At 44.0% G+C, this 21,274-nt stretch overlaps 1 protein-coding gene across 3 annotated transcripts in view; it reads left to right on the top strand.

The window, feature by feature from the left end:
* The window catches only part of Vti1a (vesicle transport through interaction with t-SNAREs 1A), a 302,888-nt gene that overhangs the window by 173,607 nt on the left and 108,007 nt on the right, over nucleotides 1-21,274 (top strand). For 2 of the 3 annotated variants that reach the window (XM_028775171.1, XM_028775164.1), the window contains exons 6-7: nucleotides 5,455-5,525; nucleotides 6,149-6,210. In XM_028775171.1, the coding sequence (XP_028631004.1) occupies nucleotides 5,455-5,525; nucleotides 6,149-6,210 (133 nt within the window). Of the gene's footprint in view, nucleotides 1-5,454; nucleotides 5,526-6,148; nucleotides 6,222-21,274 lie in introns of all 3 variants that reach the window. The other variant, XM_028775180.1, reaches the window with a different exon arrangement.

The following is a 21,274-nucleotide window of genomic DNA, read 5'->3' on the forward strand; positions in this document are numbered from 1 at the left end:
CAGCCACAGCCACAGCCACAGCCACAGCCACAGCCACAGCCACAGCCACAGCCACAGCCACAGCTCCATGTCAAAAGTAGGATGGCAAACAACTGAGGAAGACACTGAAGTCAACCTCTTGTTACACACACACACACACACACACACACGCACATGTGCACATGCTCGAGATTTCCTCACTTTACATTTGAAGGACATTTTTGCTAGATAAAGACTACTAGGGTGTTTAGGGTTTTCTTGTTTTTTCCTGTTTTAGCACTTTGGAATGCTGTTCTGTTTTCTTCATTTTTTATGAAAAAACTTTAAGCCGTGTATGTGTGTGTGTGTGTGTTGGTGCACATATGTGCATGTCTGTTCCCTCTAGGTATCTTTATTTCCCTTTACTTTTGAGAAACTTGACTACAACTAGTTATAGTTTCCACAAATTTACTTTCCTCTAATTAGTTCAACTTCTTTGATCTTTAGTTGATTTTTAAAATGCAAGTTGGGAAGTTTAGGCTATTCAGGTATTTCTTCTTCCTTTCATTTTCTCTAATCTCTGTTTTGGAAGAGCCATCTATATGATATACATAGTGGCCTCTTCTAACAGTCTGACAGTTTTGATGCTGTGCTGTGTGTTTTTGTTAACTTCGTTCACCCAGTTTGAGTCATTCTGGTAACTATAGTTAAGATTCTTCCTTTCTACTCAAGCATCTTATGTGTGTTCCATATTCAGTTTACCTCAGAAGCTGTTTCTTCACATTCTGGAATTCCATTTTGCCCCTTAGAGTGTCCTTTTAACTCCTGAAAACCCATTTCTTCTCCGATCACTCCAAATCTCTGTCTGGTAACCCTACCAACCTACCAAGGTCTGTTGGCGTGCTTGTATCTGTGATGTTTTCTCTTGTCTCTTTCCTGCCTTTTGCATGTCTTATACATGAAGCAGTGTGGGTTCTGGTGTATAAACTACTGGGTGTGTTTGCCTCTGACAGCATCATGCTGTGCTATGCCTGGGCTGTGGTGCAGTCAGAGTCTTTCAGAAAGCAAGCTGAGGTGCTGCTAAGCTGAAGCTCTCGTCAGACAGGCTTTCTCTGTGGTCGCTATATTCCTAACTTGTGCCGCTAATGCAGCTTTAAGGGAAAAAAAGGCTCTCCAGGCATGGTGGTGTGCACCTGTGATCGCAGCCCTCAGGCTGAGATAGGAGGACAGATACATTTTAGTTTGAGGCCGCCTTAAATGACATACCATGACTCTGCCTAAAACTTTAGCAGAACAAATAAACATGAGTTAATCTGTAGTTTCAGGTGTGTTGTGGCCACACTGAGACTGACTTGCCTCTAATAGTGTGTTGAATACAAGCAATACAGGGATAGTGTGTAAATTCTTGCCCAGCCCGGCCTTCCTCCATTGATTCTTTCTTGGTGCATATGGACACTGAGAGGAAGTTATCAGATTGAGCGGCTTGAACAGGAGTGTGGTGCTCAGCTGTACTACACTGTGCTCTGGAAGTCTATGAAGTCTGCTGGTTTCTGGCCTGTCTATAGCAGTAGTACTCAGACTAAGCACTTACCCTAGACAGGAGTTGCACACACTCTCCAGTACGAAGGGCTGGGATCTCTAGAATTCATCGGAGCTTTATTGCATTTCCTGCATGTGCCCTCCCCCAGAAGTTTAGCCACTCTTGTGTCTGTCTTTCCTCGTTTCCATGGAAGTGGTCCTCAATTCGTGACTTCCTCCATCTCAGAAGAAATGGAAGCCCCTCATGTCTTAAGTCTCAAGTGAAGAGAGATGGTAAAACAAAAGAAAACCAAACCAAACAACCAAACAAAAAACCCTCTCTTTGTGTAAACCACCTTCTGAGTCAGGAACTCCAAGGAGTCTTCAGTACTGGGTGCAGTCCTGAAGTCTGGGGCACAGGACCAGACCCATTGTCCACAGACACTTTCCAAATGACAGAGAGACAGATCTGGAAGGCTGTGTCCCCTCTAACTGCAGCTTTCCAAAACAGCATGCTTTCTCCCCCATGTTAGACTCAGTGGCCAGAAGTTCCCCAGTCACCTGTCCCAAACTGAGATTGTTGGTAAATATGACGCATTCACTGACTGTCCATCCCCTCTCCACAGTCGTGAAGCACATGTTTCACATAGCTGTTAGCCAGCTCTGCTGTGCAGTTCTGTGCACACGTGCCCACAGATGGAAGGGACAGCTGGGGCACTGTGCATGCCTCCCACTGCTCCTGGACTGCTAATGGAGTTTTCAAGTGTCAGGAAATAACCTTGTCTCCTCTTGGCAATTTAAAGAAGACTCAACTGGCTTCCTTCACTTTTAAAAATAATTTTCAGGAAACCACATCCTTAACAAAGGTTGTAAAAAGAAAGTTAAGTACAGTTGTGCTTGGGAATAATCAGTACCTTCTGGAGAGTGTACGGCTCATAGCATAATGGCTAAAATTTAAAAATATATATTTTGAACTTATCGAATGGAACATTTTGTGCTGAATTAGATTTGAGGCACCATTTTCTTCAGCTACATTTGCAGCACAATGTAAACTGCACTCACATCTGGCTGTCCATAGGGAACATTTTAATTCATGCGTTTCTGAAGTTCAGGTCTAGTTTCCTTTAAAGGCTCACTTGTGTTTGTCTCATGATGGATGTATACAGCTTGTCAAATGTCACTATTCTTTTATGAATGGAGAGACATGATGCTGCCTGAGATATGCACTCCTCAGCCCAGATCTTATCTATATGGTGATGCCAGGCTGCTCCTGCAGGAAGCATCTTGCTGGATTTGTGGTTACCTGTTTCCTTCTTAGTTCCCGTCAGAGACAGGAAAGCATTGAATGCCTATTGTATACTCTCTGCAGAAAGATAAAGAGGAGACGCAGTGCTACCAAAGACCCCTCGAAAGTGTGCGCCCTATAAATAAAAGGGCTGTGGACTGACTCCATGATTGATTCTGCGTAATTGTAAAAACAATTCATTTTTACATGTTTGAGTGTTGTATTCCCAGGATGAGTCCCGAGACCTCTGTGGAGAGGACGGGAGGACAGGAAGGAAGTCTTCCTTCCAGTAATTCATTCATCACGCCATGCTGACACGCAGAGCTGTACCCCACAGAAACGAGTTTTATTGTACGCTTCCCATTGTTTCCTAACCTCAAGATGTTTAGTGGTCACAAAGATGCGATTTATGAAGTGTACATGTCTCAAACTGCACCATAAGTGCATTGCAGCTGTTCCTATCAAAGACCTCAAGACAATTTAAGGAACTAACTAATGTAGACGTGGCATGTCACAGTTGCCATGGTTTCAGGTCTGTGCACTTGAGTTCTTCCTTTCAGATAGTATTTGTTAGCTTTATTTTATGTGTGCGAGTATTCTACCTGTATGCATGTCTGTGCACCACATGCATGCCTGGTGCCCTCAGATCCATGTGGAGTCGGATAGACAGATAGACAGCTGTAAGGTGCCATGTGGGTGCTCGAAACTGATCTCCTGGAAGAGCCAGCAGTGCCCTCACCACTGGGACATCTCTCCAGCTCTCTTGAATGCTTTGCTAGTGTTGTTGATGAGTGCTTTTATCTTAAATTATTCAAGAAGAGTCAAACTAACCATCTTATAATTTCCCTAAATATCTAATACTGTCTGACAAATGACTGTATTAAAAGCAATCTCCTCCGATTTGCTTTGTTTGAGATGCAGGTTTTACTCTGTATCTGTCTTGTCCATAAGACTTATCATTTCTAATCTACCTGCCTGGGATTTTCTTTACTGATGTATTAAAATATAAGATAGTAGCTAAGAAATGAAGGATTTTACTTCTAACAAAGATGAGTAGGGCCTCATTTTCCCAAGACTCTCCTTTCTTGCCTTACAGGGTTAGTACTTGTTAGCTGAGTCACATCCCACCCAGGAAGCAAGGAGTTTATGGATGTGGCTTACGACTCCAGGAACAGCCTGACTCTTGACCTCTAGTCCTCTTGACTTCTAGTCTGTTGACTCTTTGAGTAGAGGACTATAGATCAATTCAGAGTGGAGTTTCCTCCGGAGAACCTGGTAGACGGGAGGCTCTTACACCTGCTTTCCAGAGCTGTCTTCTCCAGGGCTGTGCTGGAAGAGGCTGAGCAGGACCCTTAAACCTTGCTGGGATTTCTTTTTTTTAATCTCCTTCTTTCATTTCTTCATTTCTTCCTTAAACACTAACCGAGGTGTTAGACACAGTATCAGTAATCTCTCCCATTTGTTTGAAATCATGTATTATTATATGGTCTGTTTTGATAGTGTTTTCTTGAAATAATGACTTGTGGTACTCATAGACTTTTGTTATAAATTAATTACAACTATTATATTTTAATGATTACAGGAATTTAAAGTAATAGAAACTGGATGACAACGTTGAGTGTTTGTAGTGGTCTCAATAGAGAGCTAGGATAAAGGAGGCCCAGCTTCGGTCACCTCCTGCACCATCCTTACTCTGGTCACTAGGAGCCCTGTGTGTTGCACAGCTGTACTTTAAGGATAAGCTGTAAGAGGTCAATGGCAAAGAGTTAAAACATACCCAAGAAGAAGTAAATACGTTATGTGGGAAACCATGGGCTAGGAAGGCGTTCTCCGGCCATGAGAGTGTGACGGGTACATGTGCAGCAATGCATCTGAGCATTTTTATGGCACCCAGTCCTAACAAAGGCAAGTCAAGGTTCTTTCTTCGTAAGATGGGCACCTCCTGGTGACGATGAATGGGACTGGGGGGAAGAAATCATTCAAAGCAGCTGTATATTCACAAGATCAGGTCATACTTAGTGTCTTGTAAAATGTCTGTAGTCAGAGGAGAGAATGCCAAGGGCCAAGCAAATGAGAGCATCATGACTGGCGAAATCCCCATTGCAGTCAGCAGTATGACTTTTAATGAACGCACTAAGTGCTGTTCCAGTCTAAGAAATTGGAAGTCAAACTGCCCCTCACCTGATTTGACTCAACAGTCTACAGCAGCTAATAGCACATAAAAAGCTCTTGCCTCCCAGGAGAGTGGGGGCAAAGGGATAGTCCCACCACCAGTAAATGTAGTAGGTGAGAAAACGAGAATTCCATGCATTAAAATCACAGTTGTCTAAATGGATGTTGACTGACGGACTCCTCCAAGTGTCTCTGAGAGTACAGAGCCTAAGGCTGTGCTCCGCAATGGACACTCCATTTTGCTAAGAATTCTCTCGAGTGACCTTGGACAAGTCACATCACCCCTAAGTCATTGATGCCATGTTGGCTACAGTCTGCTTGTTGGATTTTAAATTGCATCCAGTCATCCGCAAAACAGGAAATTTATCAGATACTGTATTTTTCAAATACATTAATTAAAGTATATGTAAGGCACACTGCTTTGATCTTGGATATATTGAGTGTTGCCCATGCACCCCAAGATACTTTTCCTTACCTTTTCTTTTCTTCTTTTTTCTTTTCTTTCCTTTTCTTTTCCATAGAACAAATTGGCCAAGAAATGTTGGAAAACCTGAGTCATGACAGAGAAAAGATACAGCGAGCACGTGAGCGAGTGAGTATGAGTCATTCCGTCATTTACATGTTGATAAATGAGAAGGCACAGATGAGAGGCTGTTGGGACAGACACAGGACACTGACAGCCCAGCCAAGAGCATGCCCGTGTCAGGACAGTGGGGTAGGTGGCCATGTGCAGGAAGAGAAAGCAGGGGCTTGAGATGAAGAGAGAAGCGGCCAGAGCTCTCCTCATCTCAGAATGCCGCTGAGGAAATATTAGATTAACTCCATGACTAAGAAAAGAAAGCCACTAAGGGAGATTTTGGAGTGTATCAATCTTTCAGAACAAAGATTGTGAAAATACTGACCCTCACCTTCCTTGACTTCATTTCATTTCCATTTATATTTTTAAGACTGTGCATACTTATATATTAAAGATTAATCACCACAGGAATGTTAAGCCCTGCCTGTGTGTGAGGCACTTTTTATATCTGCTCCAAGTATCCATCTTCCTGGAGTCCCCTCAGGTCGTTCTTCAGTCTCAGGAACTGTGAGTCTATGCTTGTGTGTGGCATCTCACTGCTGGGCTTTTCTCCCGTGGGACTCAGTTATCCTACAGCGGATGCTCTAGAATCATCTGATTCAATTCTCCTTTGCTTCCACCATGCTTTTCCCATGTAGCTCCGGGAAACAGATGCAAACTTGGGGAAGAGCTCCCGGATTCTGACAGGGATGTTGCGAAGGTAAGAGCCAGGTAGGGAGTAATCTTTTGTTTTCCTCTCTTCTTAACTGTGTTTTCCTCCCATCGGGACTGAGCGTTTTAAGGCTGCTGGGATTCTGCCTCTCCCTCCTAGGCAGGGTCAACACCCTTGCGAAATAAAAGAGCACTGATGCTAACCCTTTCTGTCAGATACATATAATGGGTTACTCAAATTAGAGGCAAGATAGGCTGGGGGCCGTACCTCAAGCTATGGGAAACATTAGGTTAGACCAGAAGCATTTGTCTGTAGCCTGAGGAAGCCCATGGCAAGAGCATACGACTTTCCTCTCACTTCTGATGGAGGCAGTGCAAGCCTGCCATTATCCGGAGAACACTGGGTACCGGTTCTGCTCACTGGTGCCTTGTTTCATTCTGAGAAGAAGGCTGCTGGGGAAACAGTGCGACTCAGGTAGAAACTTAACATTGATAAGAATGTCGAAAGTATCAGAGTAACTTGAATCCAACAAATATTTTAAGTACTTCATGTGTGACTAAGTTTTGATGGATGGAAAATATTTGAGTGAATTTATAAAGGTAAATGAACACAGAGGGTCATAGTCTACGTCTGTTGTACACTTACTTATTTTACACTAGTGCTCTAGAGAGTAAAAAGACTGTTTGCCATGGTCATGCAAGGGTAGAACTCTGAGTGGCTTGGTGGACGAGGAGCGTTGAGAGTGAGTCGAGGAAGAGCAATCTCTTCTTTTCAGACAGCTGTATAATACAGCTGAAGCCCTTTCTGCCTGTGCATCCATGTACAGAAACATGCTAAAGCTGTTTGCAATGCTAAAGGCTCACTGTGTAAGAACCAAGTAAATGTATAATTATTACTTCTCAGGGTGATGTGATTTCTCCATGACCCCATCAGTGGTGAGCCCTCAGTTCCCAGCATGTTACCCACCAAGCTTCTTTCTACCCTTTCTCTTCCCTGGAGGCACTATCCCAACTCAGAAACAGAACCTGCAGGGGCCCTGCTTTCAGAGCAGAGCATAAATGACCTAAGAAAGACTCAGAGTCCAAGGAGAAGAGCACTAGCAACTGAAGGAATGCATCAGTGCCTAAAGACAATAAAAAGAAAAAGACCTGCACTCCTGCTTCCCTAGGAGGCCCCTGCGATATGAGCTGTAACGAGCCTTCTGCATATGTCTCCATTTTGTCAAATCTCATTAAAGAGTCCTCCTGCTTTCTGTCGATTGAGCTGTCCAGAAATCATTCATCATTTTTAGTGTAAAAAAAATCATGTGGTTATTTAAATAATATCATATTAATGTTAAAGTTCAGCTGTCACTTCATGGTATGGCTTAATCAGATGTAGCATTTAGGGAAAATAGTTTTTTCTGGCTCTTCGTGGCTTTCAGGTTGGCAGACTCAAATAAGGATTTATGACTTTCTAAACCCGTGTGCTTCTGCCCATGTTTCTGCTTGATGTACCTCACCCTTGGTACAGGACACTGCAGACAGTTGTCTCAACAGATAGAGCATCCTTTCATATGGTGTTTGAATAAATTTGCAAGTCATTTAGAGAGGGTGGGAACACCAACAACTTCTGCAGCCTTTGGGCTTTCTGGAGGGAAATCACACCCCCCAAGGTGGCTTCCTGGGGGCTGCCATCTACTTGAGCTTCCCTTTGTAGGCAAATGCAGCTCTACACTGTACCATCTCCTTTTGAGATGTGTCTAGGGCCATCCTTTCTCAACCTCTCAGTCATGACTCCTTTGAGGGTCACATATCAGATATCCTACATAGTAGATATTTACACTACAATTCATAACAGTAGCAAAATCACAATTATGAAGCATAAAAGTACATAATTTTATGGCTGGGGATCACCACAACATGAAGAGCTGCATTAAAGGGTCATAGCATTAGGACTATCAAGAACCACTAAAAGTCTAAAGGATGAACAGAACTAAAACTCCCCAGATAGGCATGTCATCTTGCTATGCCTGAGGCAGGGATGCCCTCAGGTCCTTTGGTGTTGCATATTGGACTTTGTGTTGCACTAGACACAGCTAGCATGTGGATCTCTGCCAAGACACCATGAGAAGCACCTCCACGCAGTGCTCTAACTCAGGCATCGGGGACAGCACCTTCAATCAGTGCTATAACTCGGGCATCAGGAGCCAAATGCAGAGTGGTGGCTTAGGGTTTTGTTTCTAGTTACTGTCCCACATGTCGAGCAGTTGATTTTCTACTTGAGGAAATGCAAACATCTTGCCAGCTACTTCATTACTTGGGACTTATTTCCCAAAAGTAAGTCTCTTAAGATATAGGCCCAGTGCTCACTTGTGGACTTGTGGATCTTAAGATATAGGCCCATCCTGATGTCTTGTCCTCCCTTCCATCCCCCTATTCACCTGGCATTCGTTGCCCAGCACTGAGGAGGGGAATTACAGAACCCACATTGGACACTCCTGCTCACACTAACACTGTGCAGCCACAGTGTGCTCCAACAGGTGCTTCTGACTTAAGGGGTGGCTGGTATTGAACCCTGTGCTCACAGTTCGTCTTCACAGATAGGTGAAGGAAGAGAATGTCTTTGAATCATGCATTTACCTATGAACGAATAAACCCGTTATATGATAAATTCTGTGAAACAAATACAAACCAGAGAAATCTGATAAAGATTGCTGGTTGTTTTAACTATTGTTTTTAAATTTGTACAGTGAACATCATCTATAATCTGCACCAGGTTATGTAGCAACGGCTAGTCTGTCATGAAGACAGGAGTACCTGTGTTCATTTGTACCAAAATCTGTACCTGTGTCAACTTAGTCATCTAGGAAAGTGACCAAATAAGTAAGCAGTAGAGTCTACAGGACCCAGAGCCTCTAACCCACCCACCACCCATGCCTCTCAGTCTTTTGTCAGCTTCCTTCCTCCCTCATGTACCTCTTATTTCTTTCCCTTTTCTCCCCTGCTTATTCATGTCTTCAGTAAATATTTAATGTCTGTGTACACAGCCCAGGGATTCAGAAATACAAACACATCTTTCTTTGCCTTTATGATGCTTCAGTGTACAGAGAATATGTGCACCAAAATAGACTATAGAAATTACCTAGTTCTCAAGGAAACTGCTCCAGCCCTCCAGCTCTGACTCTTCCTTGCAGATTCCTAGAGGACTCCAGAAGTACCAACAACCAGAAAAAGATAAATTAGAGAAATAGAACGTGGTTTGTTTAATCATAAACTAAAAATGCTTTACAAAAAGTGTTATACAGAAAATATTGACATGTCTAGTTTAGTGAAATAGCAACTGATCCAGTTGAACAGAAATTCTCTTTCATGTAGCTATACCATCTTGTCAAAGGGAGAAAACAAGGGAGAAAATTGGTCCATTCAGGATTATAGCAGTAAAACATGACATCAGAATGAAGCCATAGCTGATTCCTGGAAAGTAATTTTTCTGTTCTCTTGACATAGATGGAGAGCTACCTCAGGACAGACTATTCATTTCCTGGCTCTCTAGACAGACTTTAAATAAAGTGGGATTCAGATAATATTGAAAATAGCCACAAAACAAATAGCCATTCATGTGATAACTGGGGCTGAGGAATGGATTTCTCATTGAGTCTCACAAAATTCGGTAATTGTAATTGGTTGTCCTTGGGTGTGGCGGCTATCACTGGGGACTCAAGTGTTTCTTCCTGTGTGTATGCGCCCATGTTTGTACTAGCAAGCACGTGTGTTTTATGGATCTTACTGGAAATCCTTTTCTTTTTTAACTTGGATTCTTTTTGCTATTATTGTTTTTCAGGACAGAGTTTCTCTGTGTAGCCCTGGCTGTCCTGGCACTTACTCTGTAGACTAGGCTGACTTGAACTCAAAGATTTGTCTTCCTCTGCCTCCCAAGTTCTGGGATTAAAGGCATGTGCCACCACCACCTGTAACTGGGATTCTTATCATATCAAATAGTAATGAGAATCAATAATAATAAAATTTGAGATTTTCAAGACTTTTATTTAAAAAGAAAGGAAGAAGGAAGTTAGGACTCTGTTTTGTTTACCTCTGAAGAAGTAAATAATCATTTGTAATTTGTCGTTACCAGCGTCTTTTCTAGAGATACCGGTCTTCCTGTAGAATGCAGCAGCAGTGTAGCCTGGGCGCTCCCTTAGCAGGAAGTTGGAAGACATGTTACAACCGTATGTGCCAATGACATTGTCTGTGCTGGTGTCTGGGTTACAGCAGGGATCAGCCTCTATTTGATGAGCTCAGTGTCATATACTTTGACAATGGCTGCCATACATACTATCAGAGTGCTTCCGTCAACAGTGAGTTCTGTCCCAGTGGCTTGTAGGACTCCTTTCACAGGGCATTGCCAGTGCTTCTTCTGCAGCTGACCGGGGAATGACCAAAGCAGACATTGCAAATGCAGTGGCCTCACAGCACTGTTTGTCATATGTCGGTGAGCATGCTTGTCAGTTATTTGAGCCTGGGGAACCACAGCGCCTGTCCTTGCAATCACAGTTTACGTCTACTCTGCTTGTCCAGGTAAAATGACAGACAAACGTGCAGGCTGACGATTTGTAAGGGTAGGTGTAAGATCACTCCACTGCAGACACAGGTTTTCAGAACAAAGAGACTTATTTTACATAGGCCATGACCAGGTGTTTATGCTGCTTTCGAAGGTAACTCCTCCTTGACCTTAGTCTGCAGCAAACACTGTGCTGTGTTCTAGGTGATCATGTAGTGTCTGAGACTCAGCAGGCCTTTCAGGACAGTAAGGAAGGGGCCGTGGGAGTGTGCTCCTGCTTCTCCTGAGTAGATCCCTCTTTTCCTCTCACTGTCATCCTTCCCTCCCCTCCCTTCCCTTCCCCTTCCCTCCCCCTTCCCCCCCCTCCCTTCCCTTCCCTTTCCCCCTTCCTTTTTCCCTTCTCTTTTCCCTTCCCTTTTCCCTTCCCTTTTCCCTTCCCTTTCCCCCCTCCCTTTTCCCCTTCCCTTTCCCCCTTCCCTTTTCCCCCTTCCCTTCCCTTCCCTTTCCCCCTTCCCTTTCCCCCTTCCCTTTTCCCTTCCCTTTTCCCTTCCCTTCCCTTCCCTTAGTGGTGACAGCTGTACACTGACTTGGGCAGCATCTCGGAGTCTGAACGTGGAGTTTCTCCAACCCTTAATCAACTGTTCCTCCTCCAAATAAAAGTACTGTGCTTCTGTGCATTCTCAGGCTTCCCAGGTGGGACCTGGGCGAGTGCATGCAGCCACAAGAAGGGGAAGCTTCCGTAGTGGTCCTGTTTGGGTAATTAAATGTCCTTCTCATCAGTTGAATTGCTGCCTCTGTCCTGTGGCCTCTTCAAGGCCAAAATGGTAGTGCTACCACCAAGTCAAAGAATAACTCTGTTTCCCTATTCAGAATCTTCTAATAACCTCATGTGCACTGGACCAGGCCCAGGAGTCCCGCTTAGAGTCTCAGCCACTTGGAGGAAGCATGAGGTGAAAGGGCCATTCCAGGCCGACCTGGGGGGGGGAAAGACACTGCCTCAATAGACAAGCAACAACAACAACCAAAGAGTAAACATCAACAGAAGCCAGACTCTTGCTCTGGTGTCACTGATACACCAAGGCTGCCACTCCTGGCTAACTCACACAGAGCAAGCCCTCATGTGTATCTGACCCTATATTGTACTCCATGCCTGAGATCTGATTCTGCCCTAAATCTGTCATTGTCCCAATTGGAGAGAGGAGAGTCCCTAAAGGGCTAAAGCAAGGAGCATATCTAGGCTGTATGGGCAGCTGGTTCCTCTGAACAAACCCCAGGAGGTTCCTGATGGCGGGTTCTACTTCAGAGCAGTTGTCACAGCGCTGAGTTCCGCTGCTCTGTGACCTTATATGAGTCCATTTCCTCTGTGAAACAACTGCACACTAAACAAATCCTCTTAAGTGACGACACTTTTAACATAAACTGAAAATTGAACATTTGGATAGTTATATGTGGTCAACTGTCCCTCTGTTCCTTGTGGCTTCAACAGTCCTTCCTAGCTTGTGGGTGCAGGGCTACCAGGTGTTAGCTATCTGGTCAGTGTGGACTCACTTCATCTTCAGAATGACTCAGGCATGTTTTCAGTCTCCTGTTAAGAAATACACTGAAGGGCGTGGTACCACGGGCCTGTAATCCAGTCCTCGGGAAGCAGACGTACTTCTGTGAGTTTGATACCAACAGGCTCTACATAGCAAGGTACGGGTGGGGCAGGCAAGACTACACAGTAAGACCCTGGAGAGAGAGAGAGAGAGAGAGAGAGAGAGAGAGAGAGAGAGAACTGGTGTCAGCATGTGTACCTATAGACCTGGATCTCCCCCATGCTCTTCTGTGGTGCACCAATGTCCTCACTGTGGGCAGACGACCACTGTAGCTCTTTTGTGGTTCTACTAAAAGCATAGGATGAAACCTACTAGGTTCTTGGAGTACACTCTAGCCCCCATGTGCCAAAGGAGTCTCTTGCTAGCGTGCTCCTGGGGAGCCTTTAGGGCTGCTACTTTTGAGCATTAATTGGAGCCAACAAAAACCCACAGTGGGTAGCAAGAATGCCTGTGCTCCCTCTTCCTGCCAGTGCTTGGCAAATATCATGGTAAGAAAATGTTATTTTTGCGTCTAGCACTATATCACCTGGGGCCTTATCCTCACTGGAGAAAACAGTCCCAGTTTTGTTTAATTATTGAAAATGACATTCTGCGTGGGCGTGTGCACGAGAGTTAGGCTATGGGCTCAGTTGGCTGCTTGCTAGTGTTAACCTCTTGCCAGAATCTTCTCTGTGCCTCGTTTTCCTCCCTTACACAGTAGGGATTGCAATAGCCTCTGCCTCGTAGACTGTGACAGACGAGACAATGCATGTCACTGTGCCTACGATGTATGCTCTCCCATTATCGTCAATGCTTTGAGAAACAAAACAAAAACACAAAGTTACTTAAGAGGCTTTCTTAGGTGTGTACATTTTAACTTGACATTTTATGTTCCCAAAATATTTTTAGAAAACTATAAATTAGCAGTGAGAAAAATAAAACCCTATGATCCTCTCCTGACAGCCCTCTTTCTGTGAACCCATGGCTCTCCCCTTCTGTAGGGCCCTCAGCTGGCCACAGAGCTAGACTCCCCTTGAGTAACCAGAATACCCAGGATTCTGCGCAGAGCAAAGTACCTGCAAACTCCTGGATTTTCCCTCTCCTGTGGAGGAACCACACACACACACACACACACACACACACACCGCTGATGCTGTAGCTGTCCTGGTGAGCTGCCCATGCAGATGTTCCCACTTAGCATCGTCTCCAAGATGCCAGTGAGCTTCTGGCCTTGTCAGCTCTGACCTGCGGACCAGCGCTGAGTCCCTGCTCCGTGGATGGCTTAGCATCCACAGCACTAGTTACACTTGTCCTGCAGAACTCGGCCTCTGCCATCCGTGCTGGACAGAGTGTTCTGAGTATAAGTGACAGAAACACCCAACAGTCTGGCTACAGGCACGCACACACACATACACACACAACCAATCAGGCAAGGGAGAGATTGGACTTCAGGTACCCTATAATCTAAGGCTCAAATGATGCCATTAGTTCTGAGCCTTGCTCCTGGCCACTTGCACCTCTCTTGTGAGGGGGTTTGTCACTCTGTGGGAACTAAGTCTTGTCACCTTTATTTTCTCTGACACTCAATGAGAAAAGCTGTGTATGTGGTTTATGTGGGGGTAGGGGTGTTAGGTGTCCTTCTTAATTCCATCTGAGGTAACAGCATGGAGTCGCATTAGCTCTTATTGGCTCTAGTCAGGTAAGTCATATATGTAATGTGATGTTCCAGAAAAGGGATCCTGTCCTGAGGACAGACACAAGGCTGACGATATTGAACTCAAGAGATGAGGCTGACGGAATCACAGAACTTACCTTCGTCATTCTCCAAGGGAACATCCGTCTCTCCTCATCAGGCCCAGGTCTCAGCCACACAGCCCTGCTGTATCCTCCAGTGCTGTGGACTTCCCATAAGACCCTAGCATCATCTCCCTTGCGTCATGTGACTGCATGTATGTTATCAGCACCTGTATCTCAGTTCTTGGCTACAGCCTTTTTTCCCACTCCTTCCTCACAGTATGATGTAACTAGCCACAGTAAGCACGGGAGGAAACAAAACTGAAAGAGAAACCACCAAACCAAAGAGTGACAGGACTCAGCCAATGTGGGCCTCCACCAGATGTAGGCACAGAAAAAACACTCACACTTGAAACAAAACAAGATAGAGGTGGGCCATTTGTAGCCAGATGTCTACTGGGGAGTATCCACATGCTGGCAATCCCAGGAGGGGGCTTTTCTGGAAGAGGGCCCTCTCCTGGACTCTTGACTCATAGCCTCTGGGGGCCAGCAGCTCCCTCACACTCTGCACAGGGCCATGGTCCTCCATGACAAGCTTCAGCTGATCACCTTTGGAAGGATGAGTGGACTAGTTACCAAGTTCTGTGGCAGTTCCCATGGGTGCAGTGTAGTTGAAACCATGCGTGGTTTTACATCTTGCACTTTGGCCACCCGGAAGCGTGCTTGCTCAGAGGCACACTCTGTCCCCGTGCACTGAGACTTGTACCCCTTATCACATCACAATAGAAAGGCAGCTCATACTTCTCCGTTGTGAGCCACAATTTGACCTGTTTCCTGAATTTCCTTTCTCTTCCTCTGTTCCTTTCTCTCCATGTGCGTGCCGTTCTTTAATGCGACCATGTGTTGGGAGCACTTTACCTTCACCACCAGTGAATGCCTTCTTTGAACACAGCCTTGAGCTGTTAACTCTAAGCAAGGCGCTCTAGGCCTCCCTTATAAACAAGTAATGGGGCTCCCCACCCCCCATAAATGACTATTTATTAACAAATACCATAACTGAACAACAACATCTTACAATCCAGGCTCCTGCCTTCCCACGCTGCCTGCTCTGTTGTGAGTCGAGGAGGCCTTCCACACCTGTCGTTTACTGCTGGAGGTGGGGACAACTTCATAAACCCAGGGTGAGAGTGTCTCCTTTACACACACACACTCCTTCTGCTGCCACCACCGTGGCCTCCACGGCCATCACCATGTTTTTCTGTTTCAACACTCACACTATAGATGAGCGTTTTCACACATCAATTCTAAAAGGATTGCTGTGTTAGCAGACGGCACAAAGCCAGCTCAGTAACAGCTCATGCACAGTGCAGGTGGTCAAGCCTCGCTGCCACCCAGATCAAAAGTCAGACGACTGTGAAGCTGCTTTTCAAAGTGCAGTGGGGAGACAAGGCGAGGCTTATGTACACGGACAAGAGCGAGTTATAGATATACATCACAAACCCTAGCACAAAGCAGGGTTTCATAATCTCAGCGTAAAGGAACCTAACACAGATGGTTTTAAGGGCATCTCTGGCTAGTTTTTGTTTTCTTTTTATATAATTTTTTTCTATAAAATTACTATCTTACTGTGCGGCAATTGATAATTATTATTTATGCTTTGCTGCCGTTCCTAAAGTAGCTAAGAATCTTTGAAAACCACCTTTAGGGCAGGAAATGGCTCCTTTTCACGGCTGCCTTTTCTTTTCTCAGCAGCATTTAAAGACAGATTCCTATTTATACCACACAAGCAGGTTTGTCTGTTGTAAACAAAGTTAAGTGCTGGGAATTGTGCCTTCCTAGAAATGGTTTCCAGGGAAGCCATAATAAGAAACAACTGTGGGTCACTGCAGGATCTGTCATCTAGGTATTAAGAAAGAATTCTTTGCTTTTCTAGGAAGAAAAAAAAAGCAACAGTTTGTTAAAAAACACATTTAATATCCAAAAATGAAATTAAAATGTTTCTTAAATTATAAACTTTGAGGTTGTGATTTTTCATTTTAAATTGTCTCTGCCATTCCTTGACAAGATGGCAGCTGGCAAGAAAGGAGGAGTATTCTTTTTTTTTTTTTTTTGACCGACCCCAATGATCTTTATAAAAAATTTTGGGAAAAAAACAACAACCAGAAAAAACAATAACAAAAGACTTATTTGGCAGAGTTATTTTTAAAAAACAAACAAAACAAAACAAAAAGCCTTTAGACCTGGCATGTGAATATCAGTGGGAAACGCTAGGATGGTGAATTTGAGTCCAGTTTAAAGAAGGTCGGCATGGCTTGACACTGGGGGAGAAGAGTTTCTGTGTGCTGTTGTACTTCATCTAGGCTAAGCCCTCAACCCCGCCACGTTCTGCTACTTAATAGTTTTATGATGTAGGGAAATCCTGAGGACATTTTCATCTCCAGTTAGTAAGGGAATCTGAACGAGGTCCAAACATGCCCTAGTAAAAAACCACACTCTCTGTCTCAAGGCCTAAGGAAGTGGTTCCTCTCTTTGGCTGGCTTCCCTGTGTCTCTGAACCACTGGACTTTGTGTGTGTGTGTGTGTGTGTGTGTGTGTGTGTGTGTGTGTGTGTATCCAAAACCAAGTCCTAAGGTTTGTAGAAATGAGGCACCATTGTAGAATGGCACCGCGCGCTGGCTCAGTACCAGCAGTCACTTTGATACCTTCACTTTTTTGAAGTGTGTTGGCATAAGAGAAGCTCCTATGTTGATTCTGTTGGAAAAGTTCACTGGTACTCTGCATATGCTTGTAAAATCAGGTCCCTATCAGGAAAAAGCCCATGAGGGCCATCATGACCATTAAAATGCATTGGGACTGTAGTTAACCAGGGCCATGCATGGCTTCATCTAAGGTAATCTTTATAAAACTGAACTGATACCATGATTACGTTTCTATTCTGAGCCAAATACTTGAGAGTGGGTAATTTTATAAAGTACAGACAAACATTTGGTTTACTGCTCTCAAAGCTGATGTTCAGCCTCTATGAGGGCCCCTGCTACATAACACAGGCAGAACAAGTGTGCTAGCTTGAGTCTCTTATTCCTGTTCTGCCACTATTCTCTCATGACAGCCCCTCTTCAAGACTCCTAATCCTGGCTAAGTTCCAAGAGCCTTACCTGCAAATTCCAACAACATGAGGGTGAGCTTCCAACTCCTAGACCTCTGGGGAACACATTCAAACCACAGCTGTTACAGACATCGAAACCAACAGAAACTGAGCCTGATCTAACTTCTCCTTCCAAGATAAGGCAAAACTTGGGCCAGCAGCCTAGGTTTAGCCAAAGTAACCATGTTTTCATGGTGTCGGCTGTAGTAGTGTCAGCATCCTCTTCAACGAAAAGGTCAGTCTTTTCCCTGGAGATTTCCTCAAAACTGTGTCCTCAGGAGGCTCACTGTCTGACTTTCAAATTTTGTGTAAATGAATGGGGTGTGCGTGGGGTGTGCGTGGAATGTGCGTGGGATGTGAATGTGGTGTGTGTGGGATGTGAATGTGGTGTGCGTGGGATGTGAATGTGGTGTGCGTGGGATGTGAATGGCGTGTGGATGGTATGTGCGTGGGATGTGCGTGGGATGTGCGTGGGATATACCAGGGTGCAGTTCATAGTAACTTGATTTACCTCCTGGTACATGAAAGATCAAGAAAGAGATGGCTGTCTGGGATAGGAAGAGAACATCTCTTGTCCCTGAGTGGGCAAGTGAGACTCCACAGAGGAGGTGGCAGGTGACCGCTGGCTTGAGCATCGCTGCCTCATTCTCAGCCACACATGGAGCACTCCGGCTCCTTTTCTGGCAGGGGCACTTAGGAAACTAACATCTTGGAACCGCCTCCGTTCCCAAAGCTAACATGCCAGGCTCAGTGTGACCTGCACCCTAAACTTAACTTGCTAAGAAGACTTTAGTTGTGGCAGAATTTAAGGTTTCCTCCAAGAGTACAGCTTGGAGTCACTTGAGTAGTTCTAATTGTAAGCAGTTGTAAAAAGGAAAACCTTCTCATGTGTCAGAAAAATACTAAGAATCTTCATATGGGTAACTAAAGTTACATATTTAAAAATCTTCCTGGCCTTTGAAGGAATGCTGCATATTGACCATGCATAATGTGCATGTGATTCACAAGGAGATATGAGGGACAGTGATGGGATACATGGATTGTTTTATTATGTTACACTGTCAGTTTGGTAAGTGTATCACTTAAAATGCTGAACTTTTCCATATATTCCAATTAAATATTTCTTATTGAATGGCCATATAAAAAATAAGTTCATTGAAAACTTGCCCAGTCAAAAAGAAAGCCATTCATTTGCTGTTCTGTATACATGATCTGAAGCTTCAGCCTTTTAGGTCTTTTAATCTGTTTGTTCAAGGCCAAGCTGTTTATGTGGATAATTTTTAAAGCTTCTGAATAAAGGGGGGAAAGGAACATTTTATTTATTCACCGGGGTTTTTATGTGCCTTGAAATTGCATAGATAAAGTATTTTCAAGCTCATAGATCTGGAGAAGATAAAAGGTCTCTTATTTTATAAGGCTTTATGTGAGCTTTTCAGATGCACAGTTTTCTCTTGGCTAGAATTTTTAAAATAAAGCATTATTTCGCTATTATAACTATAGTCTGATGTAGGCATTTCTCTTTCCTGCCTAGAATTACATGTTAAATTATGCATTTAAGGTTTTTTTTTTTTTTTTACTGCATTTTACCTGCTGCATTTCAACAGTTCCCTTGTTAGATAAACTGATTCACCGATTCTCACTTTCAGTGTCAGGCAACTATTTAATGCCTGGAATACTGAATATTAAGCAGAAGTGAGAAACTGATGAACCAGTGCTAATAAACACAGAGTGAGAGGCATTACCTGTCTCTGTAACATATTAATGTGCGGATAAAAGTTTTTACCACCACCTCCTACAGGCTTTAGCTAAGCCTGGTAGACTGAAAGGAAGAGCATTTTTGAACTCCAGCTCCTCTGGAGCTAGATTCTGGATGAGCATTAGTTGCGGGTAGCTTTGCCACGTCAGGGCCAAGGCACATCTCCCCCTGGCTGGAGCACGCCCAAGCTATCACAGGCATCAGACAGGTGGGGAATGAATATTGTAAGATAGTGGGGCGTTGGAAGAGAAGCCCCTGATCCGGGGACTCGGTTTGGACAGACTTCAGTTGGAGCAAACAGGTGTTCCTGGGCAAAGCTGTCCTCAGATGGCTGAGGGTGTGCCATCCTTTCACACACATAAAAGGTCCTCTTTCCTCTGCCTGCAGGAAAAGCAGAATTAACTACAGCTCTTTCTTTTGAAATGGAAAAAGAGAAGTAAACTATGGCACCAGATTTTGGCTCCATCAGAGTTCCTATGAAGCGCTCAATCTAGGTTGAAGGAGAGAACCTGGGGCCCAGGGTCCACTCCTTTCTGTTGGACAGATGCCCAGACACTGGGGAGAGGGTGCAGACCTCCGCACCATGTGTGCACCTTCAAGGTATCATGGTCCTTCCTTGTAATGGTCCTTCCTTGTATTGGTCCTTTCTTTATGCAGCAAATATTTCCTGAGTGCTTGGGCTTTCTAAATTATGGAGCTAAATGCTAAGAACAGAATGGAGGATGTAGGAAGGACCCGCCCCGAAGATGCTCAGCCTAAGTTGTGGTCATTGTACTTGGTCTGGAGATGAGAGCCACCACCTCAGGGTCTCAAGGGAGACTATGCAGGAGGATGTTGCTGACATCAGAACCATTTCCATTTGTAATATGAAGATATGACCCACAGGCATTATTTGGGGCATTCTTTTGAAATCATACTTCCCCCATTAAAGTGTAAAATAGTAACAAGTATGTTATATTTTAAAATTCTTTCTAATTCTTTTCTCTTGAAAGAAACTGTTCCATTGATTTTAAATAACCTGTTTGTGTATCAGTTAAGAAACTAAGTTAGACAACTAATAATAGTGTATAATTCTTAAAAGGAAACTGAAACAAAATTCTTTGTACTTATACTGGCCAGAGATCTCACTGGCAGCACTTAGTGCATCTCATTCAACTGTTTCTCAGGTGTTTTGCTTACATAACTTTATATTCTGGTATTTACATTCATTATATTGAAAATGTATTGCCAAGCCAGCAACACCATTGCTCAAGATGATTTACATGATACTCCCTCACTAGACTATTTCCTGTGTGCTCAACAGTCTCTGAGTTTCTAGCTTTAGCTATACATTGATGCTGTATCTCTCTGTTCATAGATTATATTATTTTCTTAGCACACCATTCTTGAAGAAAAGAACTGCTCATCTCACTTACAATGTCTGCATCCTTGACTCCTTCATTTCTTAGGACTTTGACATCTGGCGTCTACTCAAGTGAAGCTGTGTGATTGGGATGCAGTGATTCATATGTAGGAGTGGCCGGCTATCTCACACTCAGGACATGTCTGTATGTCTGTTGATTTGGCTGGCTCTCATATTTCTATACTGTCCTTCTAGACTCTGTAGATGTCAAGCTATTTTCTTCTGGCCTGAGTGTTTCAGACAAGCTGAAGGGTAGACCCAGATCCTGACCCTCTTGTGTGAGTTTGTAAAGTTTCATTGTTTACTTTGAGGTTTGTCACTTGGAGGATTGAGGTCAGTCTACCCATGGTCTTTCTGGTATGAGATCTTTCATTCACTTTGCATGGACCATAGGAAACCTAAGTAAATTTAAACCTATAGATTTGGATTATTATTCTACCCTTAAGGAGAGTTTTTTTTATTGTGTCTTGAATTATTTCCTCACCTTCCAAATGTGTAGTTTTGGAGCGTTTGTGACTCTCCACAGGCCTCGTGTTTCACAGCTTCATGGTGTTTACCACTCGCTTCGGTCACATTGGCATTTTCTTCTTGATGTGTCCCCAGCATTGCTGGTTGCACCTCATGCTGTTGTTTTGACTCTGCTGCTGGTTGTAGGACTGTTAACACTGCTGTTGAGGTAGAATTACTTTTCTGCTCACTTCCTGGAGCCATTGTTTAATCTCTGACAATTGAATCTTCTTTAAAGCTCACTGCATTCTGCCCTTCCCCTGGAAGAGCTCTGCCTTCTTAACGTTGCTCTGAGAGTACCAGACAACTGCTAAAAATATTTTTTGATTTCTTCACTTTTTAGATCACACGTCTCCTCTGAACCTTTGAAGTGCCCTATGATGATATCCTCTGACACCTGTGTCTCTCCTGTTGTGTTCCTGGTGTCTGTGTCTCTCCTGTTGTGTTCCTGGTGT

Source organism: Grammomys surdaster, unplaced genomic scaffold (assembly GCF_004785775.1).
Source record: "Grammomys surdaster isolate TR1022 unplaced genomic scaffold, NIH_TR_1.0 66, whole genome shotgun sequence".
NCBI lineage: Eukaryota > Metazoa > Chordata > Mammalia > Rodentia > Muridae > Grammomys > Grammomys surdaster.